The sequence below is a fragment of the Pimephales promelas genome, chromosome 1 (assembly GCF_988280905.1).
Source record: "Pimephales promelas chromosome 1, fPimPro1.hap1.1, whole genome shotgun sequence".
Lineage (NCBI taxonomy): Eukaryota > Metazoa > Chordata > Actinopteri > Cypriniformes > Leuciscidae > Pimephales > Pimephales promelas.
The window spans coordinates 46,163,748-46,176,486 of record NC_142769.1 but is presented as its reverse complement, the minus strand read 5'-3'; the positions used below and the strand labels follow the sequence as shown (position 1 = coordinate 46,176,486).

The following is a 12,739-nucleotide window of genomic DNA, read 5'->3' as shown; positions in this document are numbered from 1 at the left end:
TGGTGGTGGACCAGGTGCACGTTTGGAAGTGAAGAACATCTGCGGGAAATTTCAGTGTTGATGTTGTGGATAATGTGTGGTGGTGTGTCATGTCGTGGGAGAAGTGTGGAGATAACAATCCGGGATTCTGGGAATTTTTTGCTGGTGGTTTCTGCCATTTTCCTGACAGCATCCGCAGTGTTGTTGCGCAGCGAGTGGAGGTCATTGGTCCCAGTGTGGATTATGACACATGAGGGCTGTCCTGGGAAGTCTCTGATGATCTGGTGGGCGTGGCCAGTTGTGCTGCATCGTTTGGCAGAGACTTTCTGATGTGGAAAAAGTTTCTGTGGGTCTAAGAACTTCCCATTAGAGTCCATGAGGAGGAGAATATCTGGATCAGGTTCTGGAGGGGGGGTAGGGGGGGGTTGAGTTTCTGCAGGTGTCTGTGTGTTTGTGGCAGGCTCACTGTCTGTGTTTGTGTAGTCTGTAGTAGGGGTGGCACGGTTCACGAAACCGACGGTTCGGTTTGTATCACGGTTTTAGTGTCACGGTTTTCGGTTCTGTACGGTTCTTGTTATTTTTTTTCTTTTAATCTTTAACACTCCAGAAATGTACTTCAGCATGTGATATATAGCTTAATTATCCACACTTTAGGATACAGTATAAAAAAAATTATATTCATGCAATCATGCACAAACTGAATTTGACTCTTTGACTTTAAAGGTGCCCTCTGGGATTTAAAATCAAATCATACAACATGTTCCATACCAGATGGGGGCAGTATACCTCCAGAAATACCTCCACGGCCACGCGCTCTCTCATGTCTTCAAACAATATGGGCGAGTGCTGTGTTGCTCTGTCTCCCTCGTGCATATTAATCAAATCAATTGACACGATAGTAAAAGGTTGGAAGACCGCAGTTTCACGTGGAGCATTTGGAGATTTTCAGAGATTAGAGACTAAATGAACAACATCTCAATACTAAATTATAAGGGCCGTCTCATAGACAAGTCGGTGCATTTCGACGATATGGGAAAATTAAAGCCCAGGCTATTATTTCTAGTTTTATGATATTCGATTTGTTCATATTACATTTTTTATCATTAGTTTGAATTAATTTGACAGACAGCATTCCCTGATGTGGACCACGCTAGCGTCTTTCAGAGCTGCCAACTCTCACAACACTTTTCACACACTCTCACGCCACACATCAATTTTGTCATGCACAGAAAAGGACACGGAGACCGATCTCAGCTCTCAGATTCTGTTCATTTTATTATGCAATTCAAACAATAAATACAGTATTGGCGCTTTACACGACAGATCCCTAGCACACGTGAACCGATCATCTCTACTAGCTAATGGTAAAAGAACACGAACACTGTTAAAAGATAAAGTATGCTACAACTTACCAAAATGTATTCCTCATGCATAATATCGACCAATTATTGTTTTTTAACTCTTCTCTGAACTGAAATGTAGTAGTGGGCTGTATTTTCCACACGACTGGCGTCAGGTTCAAGTAAACACAAGCTGGCGCGAGCTCGACTCACTCGTGTACTGCAGTTTGGCTGGTGCTAACGTTGCCCGCCCGCATACCGCCTCCCATGGTCGAAACTGGTATTACGACACCTGCCGGGCCGGGGCTAGTAATTTAGCATGCTAATTCAGATTAATATCTCGGCAGCACTATAACGTGTCAGTTTTTTAATGACATCATCAACCTTATTTCTTCTCAATCTTTTGATGCGTGTAGCTCATTTTTGGGATATTTTAACCTCAATTTTTACAGATGGCACCTTTAAGCACATTTTTGGACTATCTCAGAGGAAAGCTAGGTGAGATTTTGATACAGCAAGAGAGAAGACATTGACATGCTTTTCATTTATTTTGAAAAAAAAGGAGAATGTGTATCACTATCTCTACAAGAACTTGAGCATTTTTATCACACAAATCTTATTTACACAAAGAAATTAACTTGCATTTATCAACTGACAACTTTTGTAGCTCTTACAAAAATTCTATCTTTTAAAAGAAAAAAAGAGGAACTACACTGTCTTTTATGAATAAGTTAATATACATGAATACCTCATTGCCTATAATTAGGCTATAGCAATAGCAAAGGCCATAAACATAAAGTGAAACAAGTTCAACCTCAACACAAAAAACAGTATAAACAATGCTTCTATTCCCAAAAAGTGAGGGTACCTTTTTTCACTTGAAATTAAAGTGCAGGATTTCGAAACATATGACTGGAGCTCTTATTTAAACATAAAGTGCCACTGTAGCGTTATATTAAAATATCATAACATGAAATCCAAAATGTTCCCACACACCAGACTTATACCATAGACTTATAGGACGCTCGCGCTTCCTCCAACTCCCTCATCTCTCCCACTTGCCATTTCTCCGCGTGCCGTTACCTGCAGCGCTCCATACTCCACTTTTACTGGATTGTTTACTAACTTGAACCGGCATACAGAGCGATCGGTAATGACATCAAATACCGCGAAAGTGAGTGACGGAGCCGTCGTTCCCGCTCTAGTTTGATGTTATTCACCGGTCGCTCTGTGCAGCGCCGGTCCAAGTTGAACAAGCTTATGTCGTGCGAAAAGAAAACAAACGTGACATACGGGCTACATTGCGCATGCGTCGAACCGTGAGACGCACACACGCTCCGAACCGAGACAAGCGAACCGAACGGTTCGGGTGTTTTTTCATGTACCGTGCCACCCCTAGTCTGTAGTAGGAGCTGTACTGTAGTGACGTGTGTTGTCTTCTGTGTTTTTCTGTAACTGCTCTCTCATTACTTGCAGCTGTCTGGAGAAGCTCTCTTCTTTTCTCTCGTTGTCCTCCTCTAGCTTGCGCATCTGTACGCGGAGAGTTTGGTTTTCTCCTTGCAGTTCCCTGAGAGCTCTGTTGAGTTCAGTGATGGTGGAGTTGGTGTCTTTCTTTAGCTGTCTGAGCTCATCTTTGAGCGCTTGGATGGAACTGTTTGTGTTGCATGTGTCTGAAAGTTTGACTTGAGTGTGTTCCCTGAATTCAGCGAAGTCCAGTTCCAGTAGAGCTAAACTGTCTCTCAGTCGCCGGTCTGATGGTGCAGGTGAAAGAATCACTGGGCCTTCCTCCTCAGAGTCTGTGCTGTTTGCATGAGGTTCGTCTCTCTCTTCCTCTACTCTGGCCTTTAGCCGGGGGAAGATCTCCTCGAATGAGTTCAGGCTTGCCTCATTGCCTTGCAGAAGGAAGGTGCCTTTAGTATAATAGGTTATGGTGAGTATTGGGTTGTCTGTGTCAAGCATTTCATCTTTGCATATAGTTAATCTTCCACCTCGACCAATTCCTTCTTTAAAAATGTTCTTGAATTCCTCACAGATGGCTGATTTCCATGCAGTTATCAAAGTGGTGTAGAAGATGAGGTTGTTCTTGATTCTTCTCCCATTAAGTTGAATGTAGTCCGCATACAGAAGATCAGGGTTGTCTCTGAGAGTTTTCTCTTTGTGTTTTTTTCTGGCCTGTACACTTCTGCACTTCTCCGGGTAAAGCACCTCCCCCGTGCACTCTGTCTGCGCCAGGGTTGCCATGGTGATCGGGCTGGGCACTGAGCCAAGACTGCAGCTAACTTAGCTTTTAGCTTGTAATAATGAGAGATTTTACTCTAATAGATTAAAATGTACAGTTTTTGTTTAAGATTTTTGCCAGATGAAGCTAATCTCTCTGTTTAGTAACTGAATATCAGAAGTTTTTCAGCTGTAGTTCCTTTAAGAAAGCCTTTCAGGTTTTGGAGGGAAAACTCCAGTTAGCTGTTAGAGTGGAGACTCAGAGGCTGGATGCTAACCCACAGGTTCAAGTCTTCTTTCTTGTATTAAAATGTATTTTATAGGAAAAAAAATAGTCTTTACCCGAGTCCAAGTTGTTCATCTGTTGTTTTTTCTTGTTTGTTGTCGTTATCTCACTCTCTGTCTCATTCTTTGGTTCATTCTTTTATAATTTTTCAGGAGCTCATCTTTAGAGTGGCTGATCAGTGGCTGCTCCTCTCTCCTCTGATCTATCTATCTATCTATCTATCTATCTATCTATCTATCTATCTATCTATCTATCTATCTATCTATCTATCTATCTATCTATCTATCTATCTGTCTGTCTCTGTCTTTCTTTCTTTCTTTCTTTCTTTCTATTTACATGTATCTGTCTGTCTGTTTGTCTATCTATCTATCATCTCTCTCTCTTTCCATTTATCTATCTATCTATCTATCTATCTATCTATCATCTCTCTCTCTTTCCATTTATCTATCTATCTATCTATCTATCTATCTGTCTGTCTGTCTGTCTGTCTGTCTGTCTGTCTGTCTGTCTGTCTGTCTAGTAAACATTTCCTGTTGATTTTTCTGTTTAAAAGCAAAAACACTGATCTGTTATTAACCTCTGTTTCACGCAGTTGGTCCTATCCTGGTTGTAGAGCCTAAACCCGTAACGGTGGACTTAGACTCGGACGTCACTTTAAATTGCAAGTGGGCTGGAAATCCTCCGCTCACACTAACCTGGACAAAAAAGGGTTCAAGCATGGTGAGCATCTGCTCGTAAATCTGTTCATCAAACCTCCTTTCTGTTGCTTGTGCAGTTTCTTCTTTCTTTTTTTTTTCTCTAAAGTGTACTTTCTGTCAGACTATGCCATTTTCCTCTGACTTTATCTCTCATCAGTGAGTGTTCTCCATGTGTGTCCCGCTTTTCCTGGCTCTCTTCCGTATTTACCTTCCAACTGTGTTTTGATGTTGAAGATGCAATCCTTTGCTCCATTTGTTTCTTTTTAGATAATGTCTACATTGAAATGGCTTTACAGTTTTTTTTGGTCCTCTCTCTCTCTCTCTCTCTCTCTTTGTCTCCCCCTAACACACAGGTTTTGAGTAATAATAACCAGCTCTATCTGAAGTCAGTAAGTCAGGCAGATGCTGGTCAGTATGTGTGTAAGGCCATCGTGCCTAGGATCGGAGTTGGCGAGACAGAGGTCACACTCACTGTCAACGGTCAGTACAGTTCTTTTATCTTATTGGACCAACAGAAATAATGAATCTGTTTTAAAAACCAGGCAGCTTTTAAAGGACCCCTATTATGGATCTTATGAGTCGTTTGAGAATCATTGAAAATGTGAAGATGTGCAAATGTATATTATGAGAAAATTAAACTATTGTAGGAGACTCCACAACTTTAAAATAGCATAATAGGGGCACTTTAATAGGAGCAGTCTGGTAGTATGATTTCTGTTATTTATGTATTTTGTTTTGTGCAGGTCCACCCATCATCTCCAGTGAACCGGTCCAGTATGCAGTTCGAGGGGAGAGAGGGGAAGTCAAGTGTTATATTGCCAGCACCCCTCCCCCTGACAAGATTGTAAGTCACATTCACATCTATGCTATTTTCCAGAGAAATGTACAAAAAGTTTTCGAAAAGATTGATATTTCTGATATTTCACTGCACTAGTGGTTAATCCGACCAGGCCGCACGGTGTGATTAATAGCTACGTTTAACATCATAGAATAAAAGTTTATGATTTGCACGTGTTTTTTAAACAATAAACACATACACACAAAATGTCAATGTCAAAATGTCGGTTGTGTCTTAAAGGAGTAGTTCACTTTAAAAAATAACTTTTGCTGATAATTTACTCACCCCCATGTCATCCAAGATGTCCACATCTTTCTTTTTTCAGTCAAAAAGAAATTAAGGTTTTTGATAAAAACATTCCATATAATGGACTTCAATGGGAACCAAACGGTTCAAGGTCCAAATGAGAGTTTCAGTGCAGCTTCAAAGGGCTTTAAACGACACCAGACGATGAATAAGGGTCTTATTCAGTTGAATTAATGAATAAGTTGAACTTAAACAGTTGAAAAAGAATCTGACCTGTATCTTTATATTGGATCCATTCATTAGGTCTTAAAGTGACCGTAACCTAGAAATACCTGCTTTTGTCTATGTTTATCAATTCTGTGGGAAATCTGGTTTAAAATTTTCACTTTAGACACCTAAGACTGAATTTATTATATTTGAGTTTTTTTAAACAGTTCTTAGGTCAAAACTAACTCAAACTAGACCTGATCCCAAGGTAAAACTCTCTGCTGTAGTTCAGTATATGTGGCTTTCAAACGCATCCTTTCTCTGAAACTACAAGTGATTCTAATTTAAAATGACTCTCAGCTCAGACCCCGATGTCTCTCCAGGATGATATTTATGAAATATGAAATATGGGCAGAGCGGTCGTTCCTTTTAATGCTGAAGCTTTTTCACATGTCTTGGTTTGTGAGGTAAATGGAAGCTTACCATGAGCATGTGGAGGAATGCATTTTTAAATATTCTCACAGCTCAGCATGAATAATACAACGGTTTTAGTGGTTTTGAAAGGAGAACTGGTGCTTTCTCACCATTATCCAGGCCCCTGTTTCAGCACAGAAAGGCCATTTATCCCATTGCCGGTGTGAAATGTGTTCATGCGGGCAATGCGAAGCAGATACAGTTCAGGTACATTTTATTCACTTGAATATGCTTTTTAAATCCTAAATATTTATAAAGGATTTCTTTTTTCACTCCTGTTTGAAAGGTACAGATTATGCATTATTTTTGGTCCACTTGCTTCTTGGAGGAACACTGCAGATGGCGGTGATATTATGTTACTTTCATTTTTAATGTTCACATTAGGGCTATATTTTTAGGGCTACATTTTTAATCATTTTTAATGTTCACATTAGGGCTATATTTTTATGTAGTTTTGTATTTTCATCTGGAACTTAGGAAGAAGACAGGTGACCATTTTACTGACATTTTGTGGGTCAAAATAATAATTATCACCATCGTTGTCCCCAAAAATGCTACCTCTCAAGAAATGGAAAAAACAACAACGTATTTTTAAAGTAATTAAATACCTCATAACAATTATTATTGTCGTTGTCCCCAAAATGCTACTTTTCAAGCAAAAAAAAAAAAACAACGACGTATTTTTAAAGTAATTAATCACCTCATTGTCATAGTTGATATTGTGGCTTTATATATAGCCAGACACTTGCATGAGTCATTTTATTATAATTTTACTAAAATCAAGCTCAAATATTTAAAGGGATAGTTCACTTTGAAATTAATTTTTTATATGTTTTAGCTTACTTCAAGGGCATCCAAGATGTAGGTGTCTTTGTTTCCACAGTATTTTCAATTTTGATATTTTTAGGTCAAAATCTTGTCTGTCAGTCATATAATGGAGGTCTATGGTCACCAACTCAAAGAGCATGCACAGAGAAGTCCAAATTAAACATGATTTAATGACTCGTAAATGAAAGTACACATTGATGGCCTAAGACACGAAACGAGCGGTTTGTGTGAGAAAACGAACAGTATTTATATCGTTTTTACCTCTTGTAATCACAGTCACGTCCAAGTGATCTGAAGGCACGGGCGATTCGGTCTGCGCAAGCGCCGGAAAGCCCCGGAAGTGATCTCTCGAGCGGTTGCGAAAAAAAAAAAAATATATATATCGTTATATTTATATATTTGAACCTGCACATTTTTTAGTCTTGCAGATGCATGTGAGTGATCTCTGTGTGTTTTCCCCAGGTGTGGGCATGGAAGGAGAACGTGTGGGAAAAGGAGAAGGGGACCCTATCAGAACGATACACGGTAGAACAGAGCAAACTGAGCTCGCAGGGCGGCGCGGTGCTGTCTACCCTCACCATCAACAACGTCATGGAGTCAGACTTCCAGTCGACGTACAACTGCACTGCGTGGAATTCATTCGGTCCGGGGACCATGATCATCACACTGGAGGAGACCGGTGAGGAGACGTGCCTGCTTTTGAACATATATGAGGCTGCTAAATAAGGGAGACTATATACTGTATATAAAGCGCTGGGTAGTGACTGATTATATTTAATCTGGATTACTTTATCAGATTCCTAAATGTATTTATTTGTAATTAGATTACCAGTATATTGCATTTTAAAATACTGAAAATAAGACTAGTTCAATTTTTATTGATCACATGATTATTTAAAAAATGGCTGTCAATTATTCATAATTTATTATTTCCCACTAATTCATAGTTTGATCTTTTAACCTATTGCTTACGTATGTATACCCAGCACTGTGTGTGTGTATATTGTTAGGGGTTAACAGTTAAAGGACCCAGAACCAGATATGAAGAATGAAGACCCGGAGTCGGAATTATAAAAATTAAAGAAAGTTTTACTGAACATAGTTTGCCATTTCATCAGCAGAAGTCAGCTTCAAGACTCCCTCAGGAGTTCGTAGGCCGCCCCCTTACAGTTACAAAGATCACAGCAGTTATACCATTTTCAAGGTCTAAGCTACGTCATTGCTTACACGTTGAATGATTCTCATTGGCTACGATATAGATAAACACAGTAATTTTCCACACATATACAGATAGACGAAACATATCTCCATCGATGAGGCACGTCATGACCTTCCAGGTCACAGATTTGGGTTGCTGGCGCCAGTGTGTCCAGAACAACAACTCATTCAATCTCCAATAATGGCAGTGGTTCCTTAACCTGCAACCAAGAAGACTAGCACTAAACTTTAGTCTAACTGGAGTAAGACTTCAACAAAGAAATAGTGCCTTAAACTGTTGGCTTCAAAGACCCGTTTATGTTTTAACACTCAAACATAAACCAAATCCCTATTTCCCTATTATTTTCACTGTTACTGCATTCACATAGGACACTAGCAAATAGGAGCTCCCATCAAGGCTGAAGAGAGTCTGAGCGGCTTATTATCAGTTAAGTGTACCAAAACATAATGGTAAAACATTCGCTCGTTTGGGAGAAAAACAGATAACATTTGCTTCTCAGAAAGCAAATATAATAGAAAGAATACAGTTTAATATAACAATTAAAGTTCAATAAAGCAATGCTCAATATAGCTTGACCATCTGTACAGAGAAGTATCATATGTGTTGGACATGTGTTCACGACGCCTTTATGATCCATAAACCTTTCTCCTGAGACCAGAGAAAGAGACAAATGGCCTTGTGCACCTAAAAGAAGCTGGTGACTTGTGCATGTACATCAGCATGCATTTAAGAATATTATTTCACAAGCAAAAGCACAAAGAATACATTTATGTCAATAAATGATTAAGTAACAATAAACATACTTAATTATTGATTTTATAAAAGAAATACATAATCATTCAAAATGATATTATGAAATATATACTGAAGAGGCAAGGGATTTTGACCACCCCTTCAGTCCCCCGTTTTAGACCAATGTGGGGTCCAATACCGCCACGTCTGGTCTAACCAGTGAGGTCACTACGGAAGGGGGAGTGGTGACGCATGCTCCCCTGACGGGTCACACTTGTCTCTTCACCTCGTCACGGACATGCTGGATACTAAAAATTCCAGTCCCCATTAAGAGGCTCTCCCACCTTCCACTCACAACAGGACATCAATGTCATTCTTCCTCAGTTTATCAGTCAGGTTAACATTTTTATAAAACAAATAACTGATTACGAAACAAGTACAGATTTATCCTCTGGAAGCCGGGCTAAACAAGCACCGTTGCTGTATTCCTAGCATAGGCTAGACCCGCAGTCACTACTCGGATCCTAAATAAGGACATTGTCTATAATCATGAATACCAGAATAGAAGCACTATTATTTATTTATTTATTTAAAACCATAATTTTCAAATCCTTTTATCATAAACAATGTTGGATAGTTAATCCATTATTTTCACTACCCCCTTTATAGACCCTTTAGGTTCAAAACACAATGGTTGTCTAACAAAAATATAACAACAAAAAATAAAATATTAATAAGATTACTGATAATCGATTCAAGCACTTTTAAGTCTTTACTGAAATTATCAATCAGTTTACGGTCACAAAGCATGTATCAGTTTAATTGTATAACATCTTACACCTGTTTTATTATTATTGTTTCAAAAATAGTAATAAAATAAAACAAATCCACATCATCAGTTTAATTATTATTTTACCACTAAAATATAGAATTTTCCCCATTCTGCTTAATAAAGCTTTTGTCCATTCCTTATCTTTATATCACGTTAAACCCTGTTAATCATACAATGCCTTATTTTTATTCTGAAACATTTCATACCATTTAAACTTAATTTAACCTACATTTCTTCCATCTTTACCTATTTACCATGCCAGTTCCTTCTGCATCCTTTCCTTCCTTTTCTCTGCCTCATCTAACCAGTATAATTGTTTGCTTACAATCCACACAAACATATCTCACAAAACAACATTTTTGTTTTTTCACTTCCCTCTTCCAACAAGTCTCTCACCGCTGTCAGCCTAGTGACACGAGTTCCCTCGTTGGGGAAATTATTTTATTAATTCTTCAATACCCTTGGTTTCTTATCATTAATTTCAACTTTATTTTTCCTTATAACTGCTTTTCACAATATTTGTCTATCAAATGGTTAGTCTAAAGAATATTAGAAAAATAGAAGTCTAAAAATATTATCAGTATCGTCTCAGTCCCACTTATCTTTACAGTTTTACAGAAACGAAAATATTATCTTACTCAGATCCCAACCTCTAAGACAGCCATAAAGCTGCTTTCTCATTTAACCTTTATTAACTAAATTGTAGTTTTCTTAGACATCTAATGTCAAACATCTATTCAATGGTTTGAGAAATAAAAACTTTTTAAGAAGTTATATTCACTCCTCCTTTGTTCGCCCACCGGCCTTTCATAAAAAAAAAATGAGGGAGCTCACTCTGGATAATTTGGATAGTGACTCAGCCAATGTGTCACTTTGTCTCTCTGCCGTCAAGTCTATAATTTCTTTTATTTACGTTTATCATTAAGATCCCATATAGTCGTCTATTTAAATGTAGACCCTCAGTTGAATTTAGAGAACAGTTTTTACCCCATAATGGACGGCAATCTTCAACTTTACAATTCCAGTTTATTTAACATACTAATCCAGAGAGTAATTCAGAACAATATCATAAATGACAAAAGTATTTATAATTACCAATAGCAGACAGAGCTGGAAAACCACTCCAATTAAAGCTCGTCCCATGTTCGGTATTGTCTTTTCATCAGATTGACTCAGAAATGTCAACTTTTTTTAAAAAGTTTGTCATTCCACTTAACCCATCTGTAATGATAAAACACTCATTCCAGAGGTTAATGACACAATATCCTCAAAATCAGGAAATAATAGCCCCCAAACTAACACATATAAAACATAAAGTGCCGTCACCAAAACAATACACACATTCATACACTGTAAAAAAAAAATATATATATTTTCAAGATTTGTTATCACCACATATTTTCTTTTGTCAAATCAACTTCATAATAATTTATTTAGTTGAGATAACTTATTATTTTGAGTTTCTGATGATTAAATTAATCTCCTTCATTGTATTAACTCACTTTTTCCAGTTCAATCAACTTAAAATTTTAAGGCAACCCAGGTTACTTACTTTTTTAAGTTAAACCAACAATATTTTTTTACAGTTTAGTAATCAAGATTTTTTTCTTGTAGCTTTTATTTAATTGTTTATGGTCTCTAAACCAGTTTCAAAGCATGCCTGCTTATTATTCATTTACTTTTAGACGGTCAGCTGGGTTGTTTCGGTTCATTAACATTATTTTGTTTAAGCTTCCTTTAGCAGGCCAAAACAGAAAGACGGACACAGTTTCCATCCCTTCCTCCACTCAAGTCTCTCTCACTATAACAAAATAATCTTTTTAACAGCCTCCTAAGACTGTAACTTAGACAACATTTAAACTCATTACAATATCCTTTGACCATTCACCTTTGTTATCCAGACTTTTCTTAAATCTACAAAAGCTGTCTTCATCTTTAGTCACCACCATGTCTAACGACCTTCAGGAGTCAAAACTATGTTAGACATATTAGTTCTAAATCAACACTATAATTTTCCTTGCCCATAAGGCAACCGACATCCAAAGGTTTTGTTACTGTCTCCACAACAACAAATGGGAATCACTTCATGGCCCTGACTGAACCCCGAAAGCCCACTTCCTGTTAGCTCTTATCTATAATCTCCATCAGGGTGTGGTCCCCTGGCATACATAGAGCTTGTCACAATGAGAAACAAGCCATGCAGTGAATGCGGTTTCTGGTGAGTGGGATAGAGGGACTTGCGTTCCTGGGGCAGACTGCCGTGACTCCTCACAGCTCCATCCCCCCTAACGATACAGGATGCTGTTGGCCTCGCAGACACCCGTCCACTCTCATACCCAACCTCACATAAACACCTCCATCATGAGATGCCCAGTGTCTGCGTGATCCCCCTGCCTTAGGTTGCCTCCTATTTGGCCAAAGAAGGTCTTACCCGTCATCGAGATGACCACTCGTGCACACATGGTAACCGCCATTTTCTCAAAACCGTTTTCTTCAACAAAATCTGTTGTTTCTGGAGCTTAGGAAAAATATTCAAGAGTCACCAGGGCCATTCGGATTGCCTAATAGTTGTAACACAGGGAGACAGGTTAATAACAACAGTATTCAATCACTTAAATCCATTAACCATCTTAAAAGCAGCAACTAGCTACTCAGTGGATTTAGATCACAACCGTACATTCAGTGTACTTCATCTGTAGGCGGAGCCATCAGCCCCGCCCCCGTTTCATGGTGGGGACTAAGATTTTCAGACAAATAAGTTATTGGTTCACAAACAACCTAGTCAAAGATCTATCTAGTTTCGTCTATTATTATTTTAATGACTTCTTGAAAGTCCTTCAGTT

At 38.4% G+C, this 12,739-nt stretch overlaps 1 protein-coding gene across 2 annotated transcripts in view; it reads left to right on the top strand.

Annotated features, from left to right (window-relative positions):
- kirrel1a (kirre like nephrin family adhesion molecule 1a) overlaps positions 1 to 12,739 on the top strand; it is a 68,241-nt gene that overhangs the window by 42,985 nt on the left and 12,517 nt on the right. For both annotated transcript variants that reach the window (XM_089130349.1, XM_089130354.1), the window contains exons 8-11: positions 4,415 to 4,542; positions 4,874 to 5,000; positions 5,264 to 5,364; positions 7,576 to 7,792. In XM_089130349.1, coding sequence (XP_088986475.1) covers positions 4,415 to 4,542; positions 4,874 to 5,000; positions 5,264 to 5,364; positions 7,576 to 7,792 — 573 coding nt within the window. The remainder of the gene's footprint in view (positions 1 to 4,414; positions 4,543 to 4,873; positions 5,001 to 5,263; positions 5,365 to 7,575; positions 7,793 to 12,739) is intronic.